The 25,824-nt window shown below is 42.8% G+C and overlaps 2 protein-coding genes across 3 annotated transcripts in view; one reads left to right on the top strand and one right to left on the bottom strand.

The window, feature by feature from the left end:
• Nucleotides 1-25,824, top strand: part of LOC126473522 (rRNA N6-adenosine-methyltransferase ZCCHC4) — a 270,950-nt gene that overhangs the window by 22,148 nt on the left and 222,978 nt on the right. The window lies entirely within an intron of this gene.
• On the bottom strand, nt 235-24,984 carry LOC126473523 (uncharacterized). 2 transcript variants are annotated; one of them, XM_050100625.1, is made up of 5 exons: nt 24,936-24,984; nt 24,270-24,516; nt 16,942-16,991; nt 15,135-15,413; nt 235-412 (listed from the first exon to the last, which is right to left on the bottom strand). In XM_050100625.1, exons 2-5 carry the CDS (start codon nt 24,374-24,376, stop codon nt 384-386), a joined length of 465 nt encoding a protein of 154 aa, XP_049956582.1. In that variant the 5' UTR covers nt 24,377-24,516; nt 24,936-24,984; the 3' UTR covers nt 235-383. The 2 variants fall into 2 exon arrangements, with proteins under 2 accessions (XP_049956582.1, XP_049956583.1); XM_050100626.1 differs by lacking the exon at nt 235-412 and adding an exon at nt 10,362-10,869.

The following is a 25,824-nucleotide window of genomic DNA, read 5'->3' as shown; positions in this document are numbered from 1 at the left end:
TTTTCCCAAAGTTAAGGTAGAGGAACAATATACAATCTTCTTTCACAACTTTACTCCACTGTTGATTTAATGTAACATTCTCACTTTTTTTCAAAAATTCACTATAATCTTGAAACAGTCATTTTCCCTTTGTGCAGAAACTGCTTCTATACTTTCAGATATGGCTTTACTTAAGGCATCTGCTGCGAGCCGTTGTCTTCTTTGACAGCCATTGTCTTCTTTGACTTCGGGGGCTCTTGTTGAACATCTTGTCTTGGCTTAAATAACTGGGACAGTTTGGCAGGAAACATGGCACTGCATTTTCTTTCAGTCTTGGTTTTTCTAGAGACAATGTCAAAGTTCTCCCTGTTTTCCAGTCAACTGCTGTGCTTTGAAGAATCAGGTCACTCTGACTGAAGTGTTCTTGACAAACCTGGAAAGGAAATGAAAAGATAATTGTTCCAAAATAATTTCAAAATTAATTAATTGTACTTAAAATATAAAGATTTCACATTAGTAAAAGTATGCCGCACATCTTTGATACAATGTGAGATAAGTACTTAACACTACCTTAAAATGTTTTGTTGTTTGTAATGCAAAAATGCTACTTATCAAACGAAAAAACTGTAGAGCCAGGGCATTTGGTAGCCTGACTTGCATTTGTATATACAGCCTAAATCAAATATACTGCTTACATTGTTATCTATAATTTTACGTTAACTTACACACTTTACAGTTAATACATACTGAAACATTCTAAATCTGAACAATAAAAATCGTTTAAACAATACTTTCAATGAAAGTAAACAGTGGAGTCTTTGTAGTTTTAATTTATTCTTACAAAATTAGCTACTTTTTTTTTTGTTAATAGTGTAACTTGTTACTACTTACCACTGAATGAATGTTCAGAGGGAGTGAAGTTCTGCCGTGGAATAGCATGTGTCCACTTCTTACTCAGTTCAGTGTCCTTTGGAAATCTGAACACAGATATCTTTTTCACGGTCCGGTAGTTGCCAGTACAGCCCGGTACACAGCACGTATTCACCATAGTGTAACAGACAAGTACTGTGCGGTGGTGAAAGAGATGTATCAAAATAACAACAGTTTCAGCAACTCACAGCTCGACACTCTAAAGCAATCCACTCACAGCAATATACTATCGCCATATTGGGCCGCTTGTCGTGACGTCACGGTGACTTAGCAGCCCCTGTTGGTTGGCCTTGTTTCCTCGGAGGTGTTGGCTCAACCATCACATCGATGTTACCATGTGGGGGAGATTCAACGGTGACAGCAGAGATGAAAGTTTCCCAGTCTGTCTTGTCTAACACCCATCTGGGCAGGCGTCCATGGGCCTGATGCCGGGGCCGTGACAGGAAGATAGGGAGGTATCACTACCACACAGGTCGTCGTGTGCACTCCAGCGGACAGATGGGAGAAGTTCTGGGCTGCAGAGTGATAAATCAGTGGCTGAGTAACTGCCGTGAGCCACACTGAAGTGTGTGGCGGCCCCAGTGTTTAAAGAGGCAGTGATCGAACTGAGACAGTAAAGTTTAGACATCTCTGCCTCGGGTAGTAAGCATGGTGCCACCCCTCAAGGGGTTATGAGAGTTAAAATCTCCCAAAAGTAGGAAGGGTTTAGGGAGTTGAGCAATCAGTACAGCCAATGCGTTCAGGGTTACTGCACCATCTGGAGGAAGATATATGTTGCAGTCAGTCATCCCTATCCTGACAGCCACAGCTTCAAGAGGTGTTTGAAGGGGCACCGTTTCACTACAGACTGAGTTTAGGACATAAACACAAACTCCACCTGACACTCGATTATAGCTGCTACATTTCCTGTAATATCCCTTATAGCTGCAGTGGGCAGGGGTCCGATTTGCTGGGAACTAGGTTTCCTGGAGGGCAATGCAGAAAGTGGGTGTAAAGCTTAACAGTTGCTGTAGCTCAGCCAGGCGGTCGATAAAACCACCGCATATCCACTGGAGGATAAAACGTTACTATGAATAAATTTGATTTAAGGTCGTGTACTCATCGTTGCAGAAAATCTGTTGCAGCTGATGTCCTGGATAACAGCCACTGTAAAATTTAATTAGCAAGTTAAATGAATATTTAATCATGTATTATGTTTCAGCAGAGTATTTATTGCGTTCTCAAAAGAAAATAAGCCTCTTTATAAAACTCAAATAAGTAGTAACATACTTACAATAATGAAATGAATCTTACTCAACAAGCTACATGCTCTGTCCAAATACTCACAAAGTACTGACTCACTATAAAAAACAAAGATGCTGTTAACTTACCAAACAAGAAAGCGATGGTATGTTGATACACAATGAAAAACACACAAATTTCAAGCTTTCACAACCCAAGGTTGCTTCATCAGGAAAGAGGGAAGGAGAGGGAAAGATGAAAGGATGTGGGTTTTAAGGGAGAGGGTAAGGAGTCATTCCAATCCCGGGAGCAGAAAGACTTACCTTAGGGGGGGAAAAGTACAGGTATACACTTGCGTGCACACACACACACACACACACACACACACACACACACACACACACACACACACATCCATCCGCACATATACAGACACAGGCCTGTTTTTATTATTCGATTAACTTTCAATTTGTTCGTGGGAGGTAGCAATATTGAATTAACACTTTGTTCTCCTGGGATTGATGTTCTGCTAATCCTAGAACAATTTTTACTCAGATTGATTGGACTATTTATGAAGTAGTCATTAATGTAACTTGCTAAAGTAAGATTTCTGAGTAGCACACCTTGATCATCTTTTAAAACAGTCTTCTAGATTTCTAACATTTTTGCTTGGGCCTATTTCTTTTTTTACTACATTTCATATAGCTTTCGATTTGTTTGCTGACCCAGGAATTACACTGTCATTGTGCATTGTCTTGGCTTTTTTTATCACCTTCCTGTAAATTTTCTTATGAGCCAGATGCTTTTTCATTTCTGAGCAGACTGTAGAGGTTTCATTTTTATATACATCGTTAGAGCCACCAAACAAAGCTACAAAGTCTTTTGAAGTCAACTTGATAATTTCATCAGTGTAAACATTCTTAATTACCTCCAAAAGGGAAGCCCCAGGCTTGACATAACTCGTGGATTTCACAACTGATGCCTCATTAACAAGAGACTATTCCGCGTCTGTGGCTATCAGCTAACATGTGCAGTTTTCCCATGTGATTGTGTATTTTTTGCTGTGACCTAGGCATATGTTGACATGGATTGTGCGTAGGCCAATTCAGGGGTGCAGCAACATCTGAAACATGTACCTGCGTATTTTCAAAAATATTTTCTGAAGCACTATCATCACTTATTTTGCTTAGCACTTCGTACCTGTTTTGTAGTTGGATAGGTGGGTTTAGTCTGACCCTGTAGACATTGGTATCATATTTCCATTCTGACGATTTTTCGTGTGTTTTCGGCGACGGATCAACTTTTGCACACCAAGAACGGAACTTTGTTTTGCATACGCCATTACTGCCTACTCTCCCGTACTTTTTACACATGTTATGTCTTGTATTTTTGCTACTATAGTGTATGATTCCTGAGTGAAGTTCATATATTGTTTGTGTAATCCATCTTATTACGTTTTTGCACAGGTTCATCGTCTCTGCTACATTTTGCGCGGGACCATATCTTACGTTTAGGATCTACGTTAACACGTGAATAGTGAAACACAGTTTTACATATCGTGCACATTACACCTTTAACCGCACGTTTTTTGCAGTGGCAGGGATCCGAACCTAATGTTACACTTCTTTCCCCGAAAGATGATGTAGATGCTCAACATGTGTAATTCTCCTTATTACTATTTGTGGTTCCAGTTTTTTTCTGTGACTCTTTTATTATGTAGCATGGCATGCACAAGTTTTCACATTACACATTGACTATATTGCACGATAAACACTTTTTTTCGGACTTTACACACTCGAGATCCTCACTCGGCGCCATTTTATTTTCAATAAGATTTGCTGCCATCCTTAGTCTGGAATTCCTCATATGGTGTGGCAAGGGAGGGGCACGATTTGGGGTTGTACTTCTGTGCGTTGAATTGAGCCCATGAACGCTTAGAGATCGCTGGTGTTTGACCACCAGCAAGAGATGATGTACTACGCTTCATCCACCCTGATGCACCCACTCTGACAAGGGGCCCTACCCATAGGTGCCACCCATCCGCAGCAAAGGCCACCTGGTAGGATGGCCTTTGCCAGGAGTCCTGATGCCCAAGGGAGATGGGCATCTACCCCTTAGCATACATGGGGAGTTAAGGGCCCAGGTGTCAGCAGAGTGATCCCTGTGTGGTCAGGGGGATACAACCAGCAGGGTACATGACGGCCCCACCACAACAGACTGGCTATAGTGCTGGATATGAGATGCAAAGAAATCCATGGTCATTGTCAGCACAGAAAGCGACACTGCATAGTGCATGGTGGAAAACGCACCAAGGAAGGTGTCCTTGCCCAAGAGATGGAGAATGAACGGGACTGCAATGCGACGACAAGAAAATGGGCTAAAGATCTCAATGCACAATGGACACAATGCACCATGTAATGCGCCCTTGTCCAGTTGGCTCAGTCTTTGGGAAAATTTTGAAGAATGGAGGTCAAACCCTGCAGGGGACCATCACGTAAAAGCCGAAACGTGTGTGACTCCTTTTAGTCGCCTCTTACGACAGGCAGGAGTACCTCGGGCCTAGTCTTACCCCCAGACCCGCAGGGGGGCCACCATGTTGTATACCTTCACATATGTAAATTTTGGAGTCTCACATGTTTCCTACTTTGATGCCATATGTAACTGACTGACTTGGCATGAACATTTTATGTAGAATAATTTATATTGCTGCAGTCACTTTTTACTAATATTTTACTAGCACAATGCATTTCGGAGCATCCTGCCATTATCAGGTGCATAATACCGTTACTTATACATCAGCTGATATGTTATGTACGTTAGCTGCGTGTGCCAGTGGAGCTAAGAATCGAAAAATAAACCTGTGTGGAAGGATAAAACTGTTAATGTGTGTACATTATGTGAGTAGTGTGATTAGGTAATATATTAATACGTTTACTTACATTTCTGTTGGCGATTTCATTTTCTGGTACACAGAGCACAGTAACTTGTAAATCACAATGTTTTCACAAATATCTGTTTACATCTTTCCAGAGAGTTACAAAGATCTAAGCTAAACTACATGCAGTTTCAAACACAGTAATACATACCTTTAGTGAAGATGAGGACTTTTATCTAGATGTATTGGCAGTATGGAGAATGTTACATGGATACTTAATGAAAACTATTCTGTCAATGAAATAAACATCTCCATGTGGTGTGCCATGAATGAAGATTTCAATTTCTTCATATAAGTCCATTTGGTGTCCCTTATTCTTTTTATGTAATATATGATCATTCGCAGTGTCATGGAATGGGTGGCCTGTGTCTTTTATGTGGGTGGCTATTGCTGATCTATTGTAATTGTTAGTGTGGTGAGCATATGTGTGTTCATTATATCTTGTTTGGAAGTCTCTCCCAGTTTAGCCTATATAGAAGGATCTGTAGGTATTACATAATATTTTGTAGATGCCTGATTGTGAGTATATATCCGTCTGTGTGTATATATTGTCTCAGTGTGTGTTGCAGGATGTTGTGTATTGTAAAGGCAATGTTAATGTCATGTGGCCTGAATGTTTGCTATTTTGTAGGAGAGTTTGTCTGTGAAAGGTATGCAAGTGATGGGTTTCTTTTTCATTTCATGTATGGGAGGTGGTTTATTATTGTTTTTCCTTATTTGTGTAAGGTTATCAGTCAATACTTCATCATAGCCATTTGCTGAAGCTATTTGTTTTATTATCAAGATGTGCATATTTATCCATTGGTATATTGTTGGCTCTTTTAACTAGTGCTCTGTATGCAACAAGTTTGTGTGTTGTGGGGTGGCAGGATGAGCTGTGTATGGTGGTATCTGTTGCTGTTGCCTTCCTGTAAATTTTGATTATGTGCGAGTTGTTTTCTTTACTGATGTTTAGATCAAGGAAATTGATGCTACAATTGCTCTTATATTCCAGTGTGTATTCAGTATTTCTATCTTGTTTATTGAGTGTATCGGGTATGTTGTTAATATCATTTGCATCACCATCTACCAGAAGTAATGTATCACCAACATAATGTTTATAGTAAATGAATTTGTCCCTAGAGCTTGATTTTTTAGCAAGAGTTTTTTTGCTCAAGGCGGTTAATATATATGTTGGCAGTTGTACCAGCTATGCTTGAGCCCATTGCAAGACCTCTTATGTTGCTTGTAGATTTTATTATTAAATGTAAAATAGGTGTTGTTTAGTACTAGTTCAAGCAGGTCCATGAATTCAGTTATTTTGGGCAATGATAGTTTTTCATGCAATTTTGTTATATGATGACATAGTTGGAGACTGTTCCTGTTATTTGAAGACAAATGTTGATGGTGTCGAGACAGCAACCAGCCACAAATTTATTTTCAGTTCCTTTATTCAAAAGGTACCGTTACCGGTTTCGAATCATTAAGATTCATCATCAGATGGTTTTCATGCTTTCATTACAATATGCGGTGCGGTTTTTACAGATTAATTGTCCTAAAATGTAAATAATACAAAATTATAAGCACACCACACAGATCATTGCATTACAGTTTTGTATTGGATGCGACTTACGTGAAATGTCGGTTTGCAGTGTTTGTTTTAATAGTTTTCGTCCAAAAGATGTGAATACATTCCCACTGCATTCTTATCGTTGCACACGTAAATTCTTCTCACTGAACACTTTACATTTGTCGCAGAATAGATTTCTAACATGCACCGCATGTTTTGAGGCACACAAAGTGCTCACAAACATATGATTGTCAAAGATGCTGTGATATATCGTATCATTATAAAGCTGTCCCATGTTTGGAAAAAGATCATATATTCACTTATGCAACTGAAACACTTGTACAGAGAGACATTGATTTTGTGAGTTTTAGAGTGAATACTATTACATTAATTGTAAAGTTGTTCCATTGTTTTAAAAGTACTGTGTAGGTAAGACAGTACATTATTTGTAAAACAATAAACTGGTAGCCAAGATCATAGGAATTCTTTTTATTCCGTGGTTATTGGTTTCAGCGAAACTAAAGCCGCCATCATCAGATCTAGGGAAGACAGAAAACACTATAAAAGTGGGCTTGGATTCCACTTATATAACATGTATACATATAAATTTAGTTACGTACCTTAGGACACATACAGGTTACAACATCAAGGCAAACAATGGTGATATTAGTAGTTGCCTATAACATGCAGGACTTACAAAATTGTCGTAAGTAGCACATAGATGTCCAAGAGTGATGACATTATAAATGTTAAGTGTCTCCATCACATACAAGTGCAAGCTAGGTACTACCCAACTCTGGCTCTGTTCTTACACTATCGGCCGCATCGCGAGATGGTGCTAGCAGAAGAGGTGCCAATGAATGTCACAGCTCGCATCATAACAGGCTCTGCATGTGTGGTAACACTACGTCATTAGGGCTTGTACATAATTCTAGAGATTACTCTATCACGTAAACATATACAAAACCTACCGTATTTACTCGAATCTAAGCCGCACTCGAATCTAAGCCGCACCTGAAAAATGATACTCTAAATAAAGGAAAAAAAAAAATTCCCGAATCTAAGCCGCACCTGAAATTTGAGACTCGAAATTCAAGGGGAGTGAAAAGTTTTAGGCCGCACGTCCAAATCGAATCAAAGTTGGTCCATTGTAATATGAGACACAATTTAGGTCGAATGAATGACGATACAGCTACAGTAGTTTGGTTCGAGTCGTAAGCTTAGCATGCGGGGAAGACGCATGCTTAGCATGCGTCAGGCGCTCCGTCCGTATTTATACGGGTACCCTTCCTTTTTCACGTGCTTCGTCTGGTTTGAATCTATTGGTTATTTTGCTTCGATCTGATAAGTGCCGTTTTCTTTGTTATAGGTGTTTACGTCACTCTAAGCTGAAAATGCATTACTGTACTGTGTCATGCATTGTTTGTCGCATTCTGATAGTGCGTGTTTACGGACTGTCGCCGCTCGCGGCGTGGCTTGCTTTTGTGCGCGCTAGTGCCGCTAACAATAAAAAAAGAGAGGAATCTTCTCATTAGCGAAACAATGGCAAGAGACTGCTATTTGTTGTTACTTACACTGCTGCTTTCTTTGACAATGATCAACAAGAACCAAATAATAGACTGCGTATGATAGAACATGTTCTGAACGAGAGTTAGGCGAAAATTTTTCTCCGTTTGAAAATCTTTGCGTTCGCTTCTTTAGTACATCAAATTCTGCACAGAAATTAGTCATCATAGATTTGAAAATCTAGTCAGTTGCCGTGCTTCATTTCTGACTGTGTCACTTAATACGAATATAAACATGATACGTATATTCTTCCGCGTTTGCTGTTGTCTCACTCTAGTTTCGTAGTTTATTAGGCAGGCAGGATTTAAATAAGATAGCAGCAAACACGAAAGAAAACATGGCAAAATGTTTATATTCATATTATTCTTATGGTGAAGAGAATACTGCATGTGATTCACAATTGATAAAAGTTCCTATTAGCAACCATCTCTTGTCACAGGTAGGAAAAATTTCAGAACGTAGAGTTGGCCATTTTGACAAACATCCCAAACAGTCTTGCCAGTCGGATTTTCGTAGTACATTGAAATTCTGCTATATTCGAAGATGAACAATACGGAGTTTGTATTTACTTTGTTGGATAATGTGTGAAAATGCAGTGGTCGAAAGTCGGGCCGGAGAAAAAAAAGCTCATCTTCCCCCCTTTAAAAAAAAAAAAAAAATTTACTGACGCAGAGGTTTTGGCGCCAGTATTTATCTTTGTGCCTACAAACCATGCCTGTGTAGCGCTGCATATATTCGACGGCAGAAGTTAGTTGTGGCAGGCGGCGGCACCTACCGACATTTTTCAGAACTTCACTTGCTTTGCACTCGATTCTAAGCCGCAGACTGTTTTTTGGATTACAAAAACCGGAAAAAAAGTGCGGCTTAGATTCGAGTAAATACGGTATGAAAGCTGCAGACCTACACAACTGCACATCTGCCGGGTCACATATATGGCATATCGAAAAGCAAATGCAAATTTCATGAGAACTGTGGAGTTACAAAAATGTTCATCTGTCTGGTCCTGTGCATAATAAGATATGATCATACATAGATATTTTATGGGATCTGCAGGGCTATACACAACACATCAGTCTGGTGATATATGAAATCTACCGAGAGTATATACAAATTTTAAGAACATTACAGGGTTACACAGTGCATACCCATCTGGTCACATATCAAAATACCAATAAAACACACCTTGCGTATGAGTGCAGATTTTTCCGGTCATATCAAATGCACATCTGCCTGGTCACGTATAAAATATACTGAAAAGAGATGCAAATTTTCTGGGACTGCCGAGTTACACAAGTGCACATCTGTCTGGTCATATATAAAACCTACCAAAAGTCGTATACAAATGCATATCCATCTGGTCTTATATTAAAAACCATACCGATAAAATACACATTGTGTATGAGCCTATGGGTTTTGGTCTTAACAGAACCACTTAATATAAGAATTAAAACTATGTGGCAGCCTCATGTAAATGAACCACAGTCATCAAACAAAACCAATATCAAAATGTTATGCCATCTGATGTCAACTATATACTTATGTAGTTGTAAAAGACCCTGTTCTGTGGTGTACACAGCAATCACCAGACCAAAACCAAGAAAACGTAAAACTGGGGGGGGGTTATTGTTTTACAAGCATCTAGATTGCTCCCACAAGAGCACAATGTGCTTCCTACAAAGTACATTATTTATTTACCTTTAGCATTGTGAGAATTGTAGTAATATATAAATTTGCTACTTGATCTGCAGATAGGCATAGGAATATTGTTTGCTTTGGGGAAAATAATTTTTGGAAATTTTTCAGGAAAGGGGTGTTAGCTAACTTGGTTTGTTCATTAAGGATATAGTCTGTGGGGTGCTGTTTTTGTGTGTATTTCTATTTTTTCTGATATACCATAATTTCCTACAACTACATACCACTTTTGACATATTTTAATGTGTAACTTTATTGTATAATCCCTGAAATCCCTGAAATTCACAAAACTTTTTATACAGATACTAGGTTATGTAAGGCATTAGGTTACTATGAGAGTTGGACTCAACACTGTCAATGTGTTGGTGAAACATTATACCAAAATGTGGTACATTGTTGTACATAAAGTGCACAACTATAGACCACTATGTATTTTATACACTGGATCAGTGATGCCGTTACTTTAAACCATTTATTTTACTCCTTTTTACATGTGTGAGGATGTAGAAGTATTTTAATACAGATATAAATCACAATACAAAGGAAAGACCTTCTCAAATGTTTCTAAGCACAGCTGTAAGAAATCAACAATCTACTCCTTTATACCCCACTTGTCTTTTAGGTATGGGATACTGTACAAATCCCTTTTTAAAGAGACGTTCACTGGCACACAAATTTTACTTACAATATCTGACATTTTGTATTTTAAAATGTCTTTTACAGTTGACCATTTCCAAAAATTCCCTCTTCTTTCCATACAGCTGGCTGTGATGTCTGATTTATGCACATTCAGTACAACACCAGGTCAGTGTTCCCCCTCATACTGAAATTTCACATTATCACCCACTTGAGGCACATATGCTACCGTCACATCAGCAGACTTCATTAGACCATCATCACTTTCTTCTGATGTCCTCAAGTCAAAGGTGTCATCATCATCTGATACAAATGATGTTGTATCCTCATCACTACTAGCGCTCACAGTCTTCTCAGGAATCTGAAAATTAAAACGTACTGTAATATGAACCTCATTGCCTTAATGCAAATAATAAAAATAAAGGAGAATAACGTAGGTACCGGTACATGACATACACTTACTGTAAATTTTTTTTTGCTTCTTTGAAATTACTGAAGGTTCAGGTATATCTTCTTGGCCACAGTTGGCTGAATGATCAGCAAGATCTGTAGCACATACACTCTTCCCTGGCTCAACATTGACGTTTCTTCTCCTTCTCCGAGTACCAGAGTTTGTACATGTTTCTTGTGCCCTCACTGATTCAAGATGATCTATGAATGAAGCACTCACTAATGGTAGTGAGGAATCGAGTTCATTATTCGGTAACCTATTTGAAACTTCATTTCTGTTGATAGGGTACAGGCCTGATTTTCTGAATCCAGCTTTCAGATTACAAGGTCCATTGGCCTCCAACCTATCCACCAACATCTTTAACAGCAAAGGGAAAATGTCTTTTGGGATTGTTGGGTATTTTCTGACGCCAATAGATTTTCGTATGGCGAAAATACGACAAGTCCAGTAGTTGGGTCAGATTTGGTGTGTTTGGTGGTAAGGCAATGAATGAAATATCATTGTCTTCACACATATTAATAACCTTCGCGCTGATGTGGCTGCTTAGGTTGTCCCCTATAATGACCTTCTTTCCTTCTTTCTTCTTCAGCTCAGGTAAGAGTAAACGTGTATCCACAGGACATGTGGCCTGTAATTGAAGAAGTGTCATGATGATCTCTCCATTGGCAAAAGATTCCGGAATAGTCCCCCATTCGGATCTCCGGGAGGGGACTGCCAAGGGGGAGGTTACCATGAGAAAAAGATTGAATAATCAACGAAAGGATAACGTTCTAAGAGTCGGGGTGTGGAATGTCAGAAGCTTGAACGTGGTAGGGAAACTAGAAAATCTGAAAAGGGAAATGCAAAGGCTCTATCTAGATATAGTAGGGGTCAGTGAAGTGAAGTCGAAGGAAGACATGGATTTCTGGTCAGATGAGTATCGGGTAATATCAACAGCAGCAGAAAATGGTATAACAGGTGTAGGATTCATTATGAATAGGAAGGTAGGGCAGGGGGTGTGTTACTGTGAACAGTTCAGTGACCGGGTTGTTCTAATCAGAATCGACAGCAGACCAACACCGACACTGATAGTTCAGGTATACATGCCGACGTCGCAAGCTGAAGATGAACAGATAGAGAAAGTGTATGAGGATATTGAAAGGGTAATGCAGTATGTAAAGGGGGACGAAAATCTAATAGTCATGGGCGACTGGAATGCAGTTGTAGGGGAAGGAGTAGAAGAAAAGGTTACAGGGGAATATGGGCTTGGGACAAGGAATGAAAGAGGAGAAAGACTAATTGAGTTCTGTAACAAGTTTCAGCTAGTAATAGCGAATACCCTGTTCTAGAATCACAAGAGGAGGAGGTATACTTGGAAAAGGCCGGGAGATATGGGAAGATTTCAATTAGATTACATCATGGTCAGAGAGAGATTCCGAAATCAGATACTGGATTGTAAGGCGTACGCAGGAGCGGATATAGACTCAGATCACAATATAGTAGTGATGAAGAGTAGGCTGAAGTTAGACATTAGTCAGGAAGAATCAATACGCAAAGAAGTGGGATACGGAAGTACTAAGGAATGACGAGATATGTTTGAAGTTCTCTAACACTATAGATACAGCAATAAGGAATAGCGCAGTAGGCAGTACAGTTAAAGAGGAATGGACATCTGTAAAAAGGGCCATCACAGAAGTTGGGAAGGAAAACGTAGGTACAAAGAAGGTAGCTGCGAAGACACCATGGGTAACGGAAGAAATACTTCAGTTGATTGATGAAAGGAGGAAACACAAACATGTTCCGGGAAAATCAGGAATACAGAAATACAAGTCGCTGAGGATTGAAATAAATAGGAAGTGCAGGGAAGCTGAGACGAAATGGCTGCAGGAAAAATGTGAAGACATCGAAAAAGATATGATTGTCGGAAGGACAGACTCAGCTTACAGGAAAGTCAAAACAACCTTTGGTGACATTAAAAGCAATGGTGGTAACATTAAGAGTGCAACGGGAATTCCACTGTTAAATGCAGAGGAGAGAGCAGATAGGTGGAAAGAATACATTGAAAGCCTCTATGAGGGTGAAGATTTGTCTGATGTGAAAGAAGAAGAAACAGGAGTCGATTTAGAAGAGATAGGGGATCCAGTATTAGAATCGGAATTTAAAAGAGCTTTGGAGGACTTACGGTCAAATAAGGCAGAAGGGATAGATAACATTCCATCAGAATTTCTAAAATCATTGGGGGAAGTGGCAACAAAACGACTATTCACGTTGGTGTGTAGAATATATGAGTCTGGCGATATACCATCTGAGTTTCGGAAAAGCATCATCCACACAATTCCGAAGACGGCAAGAGCTGACAAGTGCGAGAATTATCGCACAATCAGCTTAACAGCTCATGCATCGAAGCTGCTTACAAGAATAATATACAGAAGAATGGAAAAGAAAATTGAGAATGCGCTAGGTGACGATCGGTTTGGCTTTAGGAAAAGTAAAGGGATGAGAGAGGCAATTCTGACGTTACGGCTAATAATGGAATCAAGGCTAAAGAAAAATCAAGACACTTTCATAGGATTTGTCGACCTGGAAAAAGCGTTCGACAATATAAAATGGTGCAAGCTGTTTGAGATTCTGAAAAAAGTAGAGGTAAGCTATAGGGAGAGACGGGTCATATACAATATGTACAACAACCAAGAGGGAATAATAAGAGTGGACGATCAAGAACGAAGTGCTCGTATTAAGAAGGGTGTAAGACAAGGCTGTAGCCTTTCGCCCTTACTCTTCAATCTGTACATTGAGGAAATAACAGAAAGGTTCAGGAGTGAAATTAAAATACAAGGTGAAAGGATATCAATGATAAGATTCGCTTATGACATTGCTATCCTGAGTGAAAGTGAAGAAGAATTAAATGATCTGCTGAACGGAATGAACAGTCTAATGAGTACACAGTATGGTTTGAGAGTAAATCGGAGAAAGACGAAGGTAATGAGAAGTAGTAGAAATGAGAACAGCGAGAAACTTAACATCAGGATTGGTGGTCACGAAGTCAATGAAGTTAAGGAATTCTGCTACCTAGTCAGTAAAGTAACCAATGACGGATGGAGCAAGAAGGACATCAAAAGCAGACTTGCTATGGCAAAAAAGGCATTTCTGGCCAAGAGAAGTCTACTAATATCAAATACCGACCTTAATTTGAGAAAGAAATTTCTGAGGATGTACGTCTGGAGTACAGCATTGTATGGTAGTGAAACATGGACTGTGGGAAAACCAGAACAGAAGAGAATCGAAGCATTTGAGATGTGGTGCTTTAGACGAATGTTGAAAATTAGGTGGACTGATAAGGTAAGGAATGAGGAGGTTCTATGCAGAATCGGAGAGGAAAGGAATATGTGGAAAACGCTGATAAGGAGAAGGGACAGGATTATAGGACATCTGCTAAGACATGAGGGAATGACTTCCATGGTACTAGAGGGAGCCGTAGAGGCCAAAACTGTAGAGGAAGACAGAGATTGGAATACGTCAAGCAAATAATTGAGGACGTAGGTTGCAAGTGCTACTCTGAGATGAAGAGGTTAGCACAGGAAAGGAATTCGTGGCGGGCCGCATCAAACCAGTCAGTAGACTGATGACAAAAAAAAAAAAAAGTAAAGTCATGAACCAGTCCCCAAAACTGGTTCTGTCAAACCAACCACTTTTTGTGAGGTTATATCTGGCTCCTAGAGGTCCACCCTCTGTCCAAGTATCCCACATTTTCTCAGCCTTATAATTGATATATGGTGGTAAGATCTCACCAGCCACATTGCCACACATCGTGATTGAGACCGACGCTTTGCTTGAATTAATTATGACTTCGGGATATTTACAACCCTGTTTAGATAAGACCCTTTTCTTCCCTGGGTCATCAACCAGGTTTGTCTCATCGTAATTGTAAATATTTTCAGGGGCAATACCTTGCAGTTTCTTATCAGTGTTATTGAAGTATACATTTGTGATGTCTCTGGTCACAGCAGCTCTACTCCTCTTAATATTGCTTCCAAATCTCTGTGATCATCGGTCATAGTGTCTCTGTACAAATGATTCAGCCCAACGTTTTCCAGGAAAATTGTTGGTGAACCTTATTTCTTTACAGCCACATGAATCTAGATACACTTTTACAATGCAGCAAAGGTCAATTGTGGAAATAGAAAATCCGAACTCACTCAATTTGATAGTGTGCTGTACAAATGATTCCTCCTCTTGTGAAGTAAACACACAGCTTCGTCCAGGTGGTGCCACATTGTTTTCCCGTATAGCTTTCATTTTAAGAATTATAGAACTGCGTGGAATTCCATAGACAACTGCAGCCTTGCGAGAGGATAGTCTTTTTGTCTTGATATCTTCCAAACACTGTTGCATCACAGCTTCAGAATGTTTGTATGAGCGACCCCCAATCTTCCTCCTTGAACTCGTACGATCATTCATTGCTGTCTGTAAGTTCCCTTAAAAAAAAAAAAACAATAATGCCTTATTGCTCATAATTAGTATTAATGCTATTAATTATATGCCAAGAAATCTATTTTTAACAGTCAGGAACATGGAACCCAACTACGGTCCCTCCTAAAAAGTGGACTATAGATGAGCTCAAAGTTACTCATTTTACTGTTACTGCACATTTCTCACATATAACGTCAGCAGATAAGCACCAAACTAAAAATAATGTATGACAAACATATTAAAAGGTAAACAAAAAAAATTCAAATGAGATAATTGTTGCCTTGCTCTCTGTATAGAGGAAATTCGAACGACCAAGTTGGAAGTGCGACTCTTCATGTTTATGCAATGGCGACGCTATTCTTCACTGCGCGCGACATTGCAGTTTCTTAGCCTGCCAATAGAGGGCAGACCACTTCAGCATTTCCAGAGCGATGGCAGCACTCCGCTGTTACTGAATGGTAGTAGGTGAAGTCTTCATAACCAATTGGGCCATAGTTAAGCTTAAGGACCATAGTTAGGGGAATTTATGGTATTCATAGTGGCTCCTTTTATGCTAGATGTAAAATTTTTAAGTTGTTCTCAATGTTTCTCGCTGAATGGTTTTCTTCAGCAATATGGGCTGAAAATGCAGATAAGTTGCCAAGCCTTAAGGCATCAATGTGTTCTTTGTATCTAACTTCAAAACTTCTGCCTGTCTGTCCAATGTAGGGACTCATGGAGGTACTTACATCATGGATTACTTTATGTTGTAATTTATTATTTGTGGAAAAGCTGATAGTGATATTTTTCTTTTTAAATAAATTTGCTATTTGGTATGATAGTGGGCCTATGTATGGGAGAGTAGCATATTTAGGTTTGGCTTCTGTGGCACACTGATTTGACCGGAGTGCATGTTGTGTGGATTGCTGTGAAGTGGATCTGTGGTTTTTGTTTGCATTTTGTTGTGGAGTTTTTCTGTTATTATGGGTTTATATCCATTTTTATGAACAACTGTTTTAGTTCAATCACAACATGTAAGCTTTCATGGCCGGCATCTTCATTAATTAAAACTTCCGGGCTGAATTGCCGTGGTCCATATATAAAACCAACTGCTTCTCCTTCCTGATGTTTCGTTGCCTACTGCGGGCAACATCTTCTGAGGTGATTCGGCGACTGGCTGTTAGGCAAAAATAAAACAGAGGATGGGGCCCCTCCATGCCCACACCAACGTGGTGACCAAACCAATAGTTCTACTGTCACCTCCGTATAGCATGTTAGTTTTTGAATCAGGAGTCACAGGATGCGGGCTGTGGTGTTATCCATGCATCTGGGTAAGATTACTCGCTAACATGGTCCATATGGAGATAGAAAGTGGACGAAAGCGATCCAAGGGTAGCAGTTGTAAGGGCAGGGGAAAGAAAGTGCCAAGGCAAGCGCCAAGGGAAAAAAACCTCTGCGACAGTAGAACGGGTAGTAAGGGCTGTAGCGGCTTGCTATCTGCGACAGTGCATGCAAGGTGTGGTTATGTTAGAGCGAGGTATCGTGCATAATTACCTTTGTCGTTGCTGGAGCTCGTTGCAGGGCTTGCTGCAGTTGCTGTGTCCCTGCAACAATTCAAGGTCATTGTACATTAGTGGGCAATTGGTCATAGATCGGCTCACAGACAGTGGGGGGGGGGGGGGGGTTGGTTTGCGTGCTGTGTGCAGTACTGTTTCCCTGTTTTTTGGCTGGTCGAACATCTGGGGTTACCAGTAGTAGCTGTGTTGCAGGGGCTCGCCAGTACTGTCACGTCAGCGTGCTATGGGCCAGATGTTTAGTTCCTAGCCAATAGTGTCTTTGGTCTGTTATGCTTCCATCTATGGTTGTGGTTGTAGTTACCCAGAGAAAGGATAAACGGGTTGCGCGAGTGTCTCGTGTTATTGTACAGTCGTGTGGAGAGTTTTTGGAATACCTGCAAGATGGTATCTAGCCGGTATTCCTGGTGAAGGTCCGCGATGCGTGTGTAGCGTGGAGCGTTGCTTATGATTTTGAGTACTTTGTTCTGTATGAGCTGCAGACGGTGCAGGCGAGTGGGTGCAGCACATCCCCAGACAGGGACTGCGTACGTCATCAGGGGTCGAATAAGTGTCATGTAGGTGGACCTAGACACCCACCTATTCAGTGTGCTACGCCTGTTAAGCATAGGGTAGAGTTGTTTGAGCCTCGCGTTTGCTTTGTTGGTCATGTGTTGAATGTGGTCCCCCCAGAGTAGTTTCCTGTCCATCCAGACACCAATGCATTTGGCCTTCTCACGGAAATGTATTGGGCGTGTGTGTAGTGTTGTTGGGTTGCAGTGCTGATGTTTGCGCAGTTGCTTCGGTCTTCTAGTGAACAGAATGGCTTCGCACTTGTCGACGTTTACTCTAACATGCCATTTCACCAGCCAAGGCTTCGCCTTTCTGAGTGCAGTCTGTAGTCGTGAGTTAATGTTAGACGGCTTCCAATCTTGCGCAAGGATGGCAGTGTCATCCGCGTAGATTGCCACCGTGGTGTTGTGTGTAGCTGGGAGGTCGTTAATGTATAGGTTAAACAGTAAGGGCCCTAGGATGCTTCCTTGGAGTACTCCTGCCTGGATACCATGTCGTGTCGATTGTTTGCCCTGCACGTTGATGTTGAAACTCCTGTCCGTGAGATATGAGTGTATCAGACGTACGAGCCCATCAGGGAAACCTGCGTCGCTGAGTTTGCATATTAGGCCATTGTGCCTTAGACGATCGAAAGCTTTTTCGATGTCCAGGAACACTGCCCCAGTTGCTTTGTGTTGTATCCATGTGTTATGTATTCAACGACGTGAAGGAGTTGTTGTGTTGTTGAGTGGTGATTCCTGAAACCGAATTGGTCTGGTCTCTGGGTGTCGTTTGTGATACAGTGCCTGGTGAGTCGTTTTAATATTACCTTCTGAACGATCATGCTGAGCGCACTCAGCAGACTGATGGGTCGGTAATTTTGTGGGAGGGAGTGGTCTTTCCCCGGCTTCTTGAACATCAGGACCTGGGCCGTCTTCAAAAAGGCGGGGAGGTGTTGGTGCTTGAGTATGGCATTCGTGATGTGTGTTAGGTAGTCTACAGCTTTGTCCGTAAACTCCTGGAGGACATGGTTTTGAATGCAATTGTGACCAGGGGCCTTCCTAGCGGTGGTATGCATGATGGCCCATTTGACTTCAGCTGTACTAGCTGCGAGCTGGTTGGGCCTGGATGCGTGTTACCTCCTGGTCCGTAGCAAGTGTGAACGCTGGGTCTGAGGGATCCAGGTTCGGTGTGAATGACGCAGCGAGTGTGAGTGCCATCAGTTCCGCTTTTTCTTCCGCAGAATATGCTGGTCCGTGGGCCCTTGTAGCGTGGGGGTGTACAGTTTCTCCCTGGTGAAGTGTCGGGCCAGCTGCCACACGTCAGGTCGCGTGGTGTCCAGCCCTTAGAGTTTCTGGTCCCGTGTTGTGTCTTAAATGTTTGTAATTTGTCCCGGATTATACCCTGGAGCCTGTTCATGTGCTGTTTGAAGTGCTGGCGCCTGGTACGCTGCCAATGTCTCCTGAGGAGGTTCCTCATTGAGATACGGCCCAGGATCTCCTGGGGCAGGGCAGCACTGTGTTGTTGTTGTGTGCGGATCGGTATGGTGTCGGTTATTGCGTCTTGGACGGCGCTGGTGAGGGTTTAAACTGCCTCATCAATTTGAGCTGTCTCGTTAATCGTGTGGGTGGGTGGGATGCGACTGTCAAGCAGTTTCCTTGAACTGCGTCCAATTTGCGCGCCTGTAGTTTAACATCCTGCGTTGTTCCATGTGCTGCAGTGTTTCTTCAATGTACAGTATAACGGGTTGGTGATTTGAAGGCAGATCGTTTTCAACGGCAACGTTGAGTGTCGTTGTTATGCCCTTGATGAGGGCCATGTCTAACACGTCTGGCCTGTGTCCCCTCCGGTAGGGAATGTGCGTCAGTTCGGTCGGCGCTAGTGTGATGTAGTTTCGTCCTAGTGCGTGTTCGTATAGTTTCTTGCCGTTGGAGTTTCGTATTCGTGAGTTCCAGTCCGGGTGTTTTGCGTTAAGATCTCCAGTGGCGATTACGTGCGGTGATATGTTGAGCTGGTGCTGATGTTGCGTGTTCTGATTTTATTTAGGGCTGTTGTATACTGACACCAGTGTAGTGTAGGCTTCGTTGAACATGACCCTGACGGCGGTTGCCTCCAGTTTTTCAAGTTCAGGGAGCACTATGTTTGTGTGTTCTATGTCTTTGTGTATGATGATGGCTGTTTCTCCATGAGTGGAGCCGTCCGGTCGGTTGGTACGATAGACGCAGTAGCCGGTGAAGTTTAGTTGGTTGCGTGGTTTGAGCTTAGTTTCGCTCAGTAGTGCAATAAGGATATCCTTACGCTCCATGAGCACGGCAAATTCCGCCCTTTTGTTGTTGATCCCGTCTGCATTCCAGAACAGGATCTGTGTCAGTGTCTGGTTGTTTGCGATGGGGGCCGGGTGTAGCGTGTTATCCTATGTATGGGTGTGAACAGTGTGGTGAGCGCTGTTTGTATGGCGGCCCAGTACTGCCCAGGTTGAGCAGTCATGAGCCGTGTGATGACTGTGTTGATGGCCGCCGCGAACTTGTTAAAGATCTGAGTGGTTGTGTGATGGGGGAATATTGTTGCCAATAAACCCTCAAGTGTTATGTTGGTGCTGTGTGTGTCGGCCTGTGGCTCGGTTGTAGTGTTGGCGGTCGCTGGTGCATGTGTTGGCGTTACGTGTGTGCTGGCGCTTGTGTTGTTGTGTGGTGCATTTTGAAGTGCCTGTGTTTCAGTTGTGGTGAGGGGTGGAGTTGTGTGTGTGTGTGTGTGTGTGTGTGTGTGTGTGTGTGTGTGTGTGTGTGTGTGTGTGTGCGTGTGCGTGCGTGCTGGCTTGCTGACTGTGTGCCTGCATTTCAGTGTTCTGTTGTTGTTGGGTACTTTGTTGTGGTGTACGTGTGTTCCCACTCCTGTTACCTCGTGGTCGCCTACGCCTTCTCTGGGTTCTTGGTTCTGGGGGTCCTTGTGTAGGTGTGTCTTCCTGTGTGTCATGTGTGGATTCGCAGGCTGTGGCTTCAGGGGGTGGGGTTGTGTTGTTTTTGGGGACTGGTGTTGGCACCGGTGTGGTTGTAGTGTTGCATGTTGGCCGAGACTTTTGTGTTGTTGTCGCAGCGGTTGTGTTAGGTGCGTGTGCTGGGCGCAGAGGTTCCGCGGCCTGCTCCGCTCCTCCAGGGCCGTGTAGCCATGGCGAACGATACTCCTTTCCTAATAGGGTTTGGTGCGGGCCTTGGACATGTTATGGCGTTGGGTGGGTTCGATTTTTGAGTTTTGCGCCTCTGCGTACACGTCGCAACCCTTGCAGTTGGCCGCATGGTCTTGGCCACAATTGGCGCAACGGCGTATGTTTTGGTGGATTAGTGTGCAGGCGTTGGATGCGTGTTTACCAGCGCATCCGCGGCAACAGGGTGCCAGGCCGCAGCGGAGGGCCGAATGACCGAACCGCTGGCAGTTGTTACATTGTTGGGGAACCTGTGGCGGTTCTTATATCTCTACCCTTACATCCATCCGCAGAAGGCTCTTTATCTGTAGAAGGCCGCGGGAGGCGGCCGTGTCGGCCATCTCGACCAGGTAGTGTGGTAGACGATGGTGGGAGCGGAAGCCCGTCATCCTGGAAGCACTTTTACAGTCGAATCCTAGGAAGTTGAGCGCCGCTTGTACTGTAGTGTTTGGGGTATTGGGGTCCACTCCCTTTACCATGTACTGCTGTGTTCGCTCTTCAGCAGTTCTGTACGTATAATGTTCGATCCCCTTTTCTTTGAGGAAGATAAGGAGATCTTTGTATTGGTTGTTAGTTGACACGTACACTGAGGCCCTATCCCCAGAGTACTTCGCGTGGAGCATGCAAGGTGTGTGTCTTTCCGCTAATGTTGTGTTGAGGACACTAACGTCCCCGTAGTTTTTTATTACGACTGGGGGAAAAATCAGTCTTCTGTTGTGCGGGTGTAGCTGCGGTTGGTGTTCCTGTGGTGTTGCTGACCGCAGGTCGGGTCGTGTTTGTTACTGTGGTAGTGTTCCTAACCGGAAGTGTGGGTTTCGGTGTAGGCAGCAGCGCCTTTCGGCTACCTAGCGAGTGTGGTTGCTCGCTTGTTTGCGAACTGTTTTTGGGTTCGCGTCGTGGGCCCTCCACCTGCCAGGGCCAAGAGTAGTGGTGTTCTGGGTCCGCATCTGCAGCCACTGGTTCCACCGTTGGAGTCAGCTGCCGCAGTGGGACAGTTGTGCATGAGTCACCAGTTGCAGGTGAATGTAGTGTAATGTGGAGGGTACTTGACCGCGTGGGGGAATCACTTGCGCCGCAGATGTCGGTTATTAATCGACGCTGGTTGAGCAGTTGCTGTGCTTGCGCAGCGATCTGCCGATCCTTGTCGGCTAACACCTCCTCAACGGCGGCAAGCGGGAAGTTGAGGTCGACGGGAACAGCCGACTCACACGCCTCTTTCGCTGCAGCCTTGCTGCGGGTTAGGGCGGGGGAAACACCGGCGGAATCTGCCATCTTTGTGTTGCCAGGAGCTTTATTAGGTGTGGGTGGCCACGACAATTTTGCTTTTTCTGAAAAGAAAGAGCTAACAAATAGGTCCTACGGAAGAGGGGGAATGCCCTACGGCCTAGCGTGCGCCGTTGGTGCAGTGGCGCGGCACCTAAAGGACGTGCAGTGGAAGAAAAGTGGCCTACAGTACGCGGGGTGGTCCGACGTGAACGGGCCCCTGGCACTGGTCAACCCTAACACAGAACGAGAGAGTCTCGCTGGGGGAGTTTGTAACTGAAGTTACGGCTGCTGCGAGTCAGTGACTCTTGCGACAGTTAAGCTTGTCCGCGAGCTACGCGGCTTTTCGACGAAAGGGAGCAAAGCTCAACCTTCCGCCGATCCACCGAGCGCTACTGACACTTCGAAAGGAGACACTCTGTAGAGCAGAGCGGTCAGCGAGGCCTAAACCCCAATAGCTACCGTTGCACCGGCCATCACCGGCTGAGAGCTCCTTCCGCTACGACGGCAGGAGCGCGTCTGCGAGCTGCTACGCTGACGCTGGAATGACGAGCCTTGGCTCGTGATGGTGCAGTTTAGACAAAAGTTTGTCATTCCTGCGGTTCCTGTAAGAGAGAGATACCACTCTTGTTGATTGGTCCTAGCTGGTGTAACCTGAAAAAGAGACACACTCTGTTGAGGGATTAGTAAAACTTAATCCCTCAGCAGGTCAGGCCAATGCGTGGTTGGCCTGTGATGAGGTTGTTGGCCCAGTCCACGGATGAGCCGGTTGCGGGAGCGTCCCATCTTCTCGTAGAACTTCCTGGCGATGGCGCAAAACCTGTCTCGGAGAGGCAGGATCCCGTTGTCCTCATGGAGTTGGCGCATCGAGAAGTGCCTCGGAAGATGCATAGCAGTCTTCAGGGTGCGGTTCTGTATCCGCTGCAGAGTCACAATGTGAGCATCTGCGGCTTTCCCCCAGACGACGGCCGCATACTCTAACAGTGGGCGAACCAATGTTAGGTAAAGCGTGATGCCGTGTTGCGGTGGCAATGACGACTGCGGGTTTAGCAGCGGATACAGGGCACGAAGGCGTCCTATTGCTCTCCCTTTCACATCACGGATGTGATGATTCCAGGTGAGCCTGCGGTCTAGGGTAACCCCTAGGTATTTCGCCGTCCCACTTCATGGGGTAGGTTCTCCCAGGATTTCGACCGGCGTAAGCCCTGGCGGCAGAAGTTTTCGCCTGGCTCTTTGTGCCGTTGAATTTCAGCCGCCACTTTGTTGCCCATGAGCCCAAGGCGTCGCACCCGCGTTGGAGGCAGTTTCTCAGCACTTGGGCGTTCATGCTGCGAATGAACAGGGCTGTATCATGAGCGTACAGCGCCAGTTCGACTCCTACCACTTTCGGCGCGTCGGCAGTGTACAGGGATTACTGCGAGGGGCCGAGGACTGACCCCTGCGGCACCCCTGCACGTATCTGCCGGTCTGTGGACGTACCGTCGTCAGCCCTCACGTGGAAGGTTCGTTCAGACAGGTATGACCGCAGCAGCGTCATGTGGGGCGTCGGTATCCCTTGTTCAAAAAGTTTGAACTCGAGACCGTCGTGCCACACAGAGTCAAACGCTCGGGAGACGTCGAGGAACACTGCCCCAAAGAATTCCCTTGTTTCCAGTGCATTTGCTACGATGTTTTTGGTTCTTGCTGCTGGCTTCACCACGCTGCTTACTTGGATTTTATTGTTTACACTTTGCAGGGTTTCCGCTAACTTTCTTCCGTGGCTATCAGCAAGCAAGAGAATATTGCACTTAAATTTGGATTTCGGAGTGAATTTACAGTTGTCATCGCGCAGTTTATTGGGCTTGTTTATCTTGTTAACTGTCTTCTTTCCCCATGTCTGAACCGTTTCACTACTGTTAGTTACAGGGCTTCGATTTATGTACTGTCTGCCATAATTTCTACGACGTTTACATTTTTCCAATTGCTGATATTTCTCCTATTTTTTCTGCCTTCAGGTTCTTTAGCAGGCTATGCTTCAGGAGACCTTTCACATTCATCAGCATCCTAAGCCAAATAAAGTATTCAGAATGAGAAAGACCAAAGCCACTTCAACACAAATACCAGACGTTAATATATTATACAAATAGGCTTATAATACGTAAATTATTACCAGTAATGCAGTAATTAATAGAAGTAAAATTTGTTCACGATTCACATGTACATATTTTAATTAGCGAGTATATAACAGTTATAATAACGCAATAGTATTTCACTGTGATACAGACCTAAGCCTCAATGTTTTAAATGTTTTAAAAAAGTAAGTATTTTAGACTTACCATGTCATTTTCAGATGAAAATTCATCAGAGGAACAATAACTGCTGCCACTGGACGAAAAATAGTCTTCAGAACTAGCCATTTCTGTATCTGAATCTTCATTTTCATTTATGCAAGGAAGTAGCTTCTTCTTTGGAAGCGCCATTGTACTGTGGCTTTGGGTTGTTCCTACCTCTTTGATTGTTTCAGACGCGAAAAAGACTGCTTCCTCACAGTATGAGAACAAGAAGTGTGAACTGCTCTGCCATCTAGTGAGGGAAAGTTAAAATATTTACGCATTAGATTCCTCTGTTGAGTAGAAGTTGAACTAACACAAAAAACGTAATTTGAGAAAAGTGTGGCTTTGGACTATATCATTCTCGCCCCTTCATATACCTTCTATTATTAAACATTTTTTATGAGATAAGTTATAACTTGGCATTCTTCAGTCGTTATTAAGTATTACAAATTTTTAACAGTACAGAAAACGCAACAATCATAAGAGCTTTCAGTTTCTAAAAGCAATTTTTTCGTCACAATCGGTAATAGTGTATAACCGTTTTTTCGTGCAGATATTAAGTAGAAAGGAAACACTATAATTCCATTTACTTGTCATTTCTACGTTTGATGATTTTGAAGCTTCAGTATTAATCACCTTACTTCAACAATTTAACAACAAATTAAATACCTTAATCTGATCTGGAATGAACTGCAGAAGCTCTCCATGTGTGTCATCCTTTCTGCAGCTGTTTAGCCTTCATTGTCTTTGCCGATGTGTTGAGGTGCCTTATCCGGATGAAGGAACAGTAATGTTCTTAGTGTATATTGGGAAGACCTCTTGAAAAAGTTTGAAGCTTCCGAGTAAGGGTATACAGAACGCCCTATGCTTACAATGTTAAATTGAGCTAAAAGTTAGGAACATTTTCTCATTTCTTATTTGGACGATACTCTTGATTTTTTCACAGAACGCAGAGATATGTTCTGCTTTTATGCTGAATTATTAATTTTGAAAAAATAATATATAGTTTTTCAGATATTTTATTTTTTGTAAATGTTAAAAAAAGTTATACATTTTAACAAGTATTTTAAAATTACATCCATTAATACAAAATAATTCCACATATCTTTTAATTCAGATATATTAGGAGGTCTTAAGGAACATCTACAGAAAATTTCATCTTTCTACTATAAATAGGCCCTGAGAAAATGTACTTATACACAAAAAACTAAAGTTACGGGAAATTAGCTTCAAAGTTTTTACTTCAGTACAAGCCTGCTCCATAGCTTGTATCATCAGAATCGTCCAACAGCTTCCTCTTGATGGCTCTGCTATGCTGTGTAGCCATCTTTGAATATACTTTTCTGGCATTATCTGAAGACCTGAGCCGTTCCTTGTCCAAACAAAGCATAGCTGCGGCAATTCGTAGTCCTACACAGAGCCCCAACTTCTACAGAACTTTGCGCTTTGTTATATTGGCCTGATTGAATGATGAAACAACATCATAAACATCAAAGTGAAGTGTGTGTTTACCCACAAACACAGTTTTAGGTAGTCTATTCCATATCACATGGTTCAC

The sequence above is a fragment of the Schistocerca serialis genome, chromosome 4, assembly GCF_023864345.2.
Source record: "Schistocerca serialis cubense isolate TAMUIC-IGC-003099 chromosome 4, iqSchSeri2.2, whole genome shotgun sequence".
NCBI lineage: Eukaryota > Metazoa > Arthropoda > Insecta > Orthoptera > Acrididae > Schistocerca > Schistocerca serialis.
Note: the sequence above shows the minus strand (reverse complement) of the source record. Positions and strands in the feature narration are given on the sequence as shown.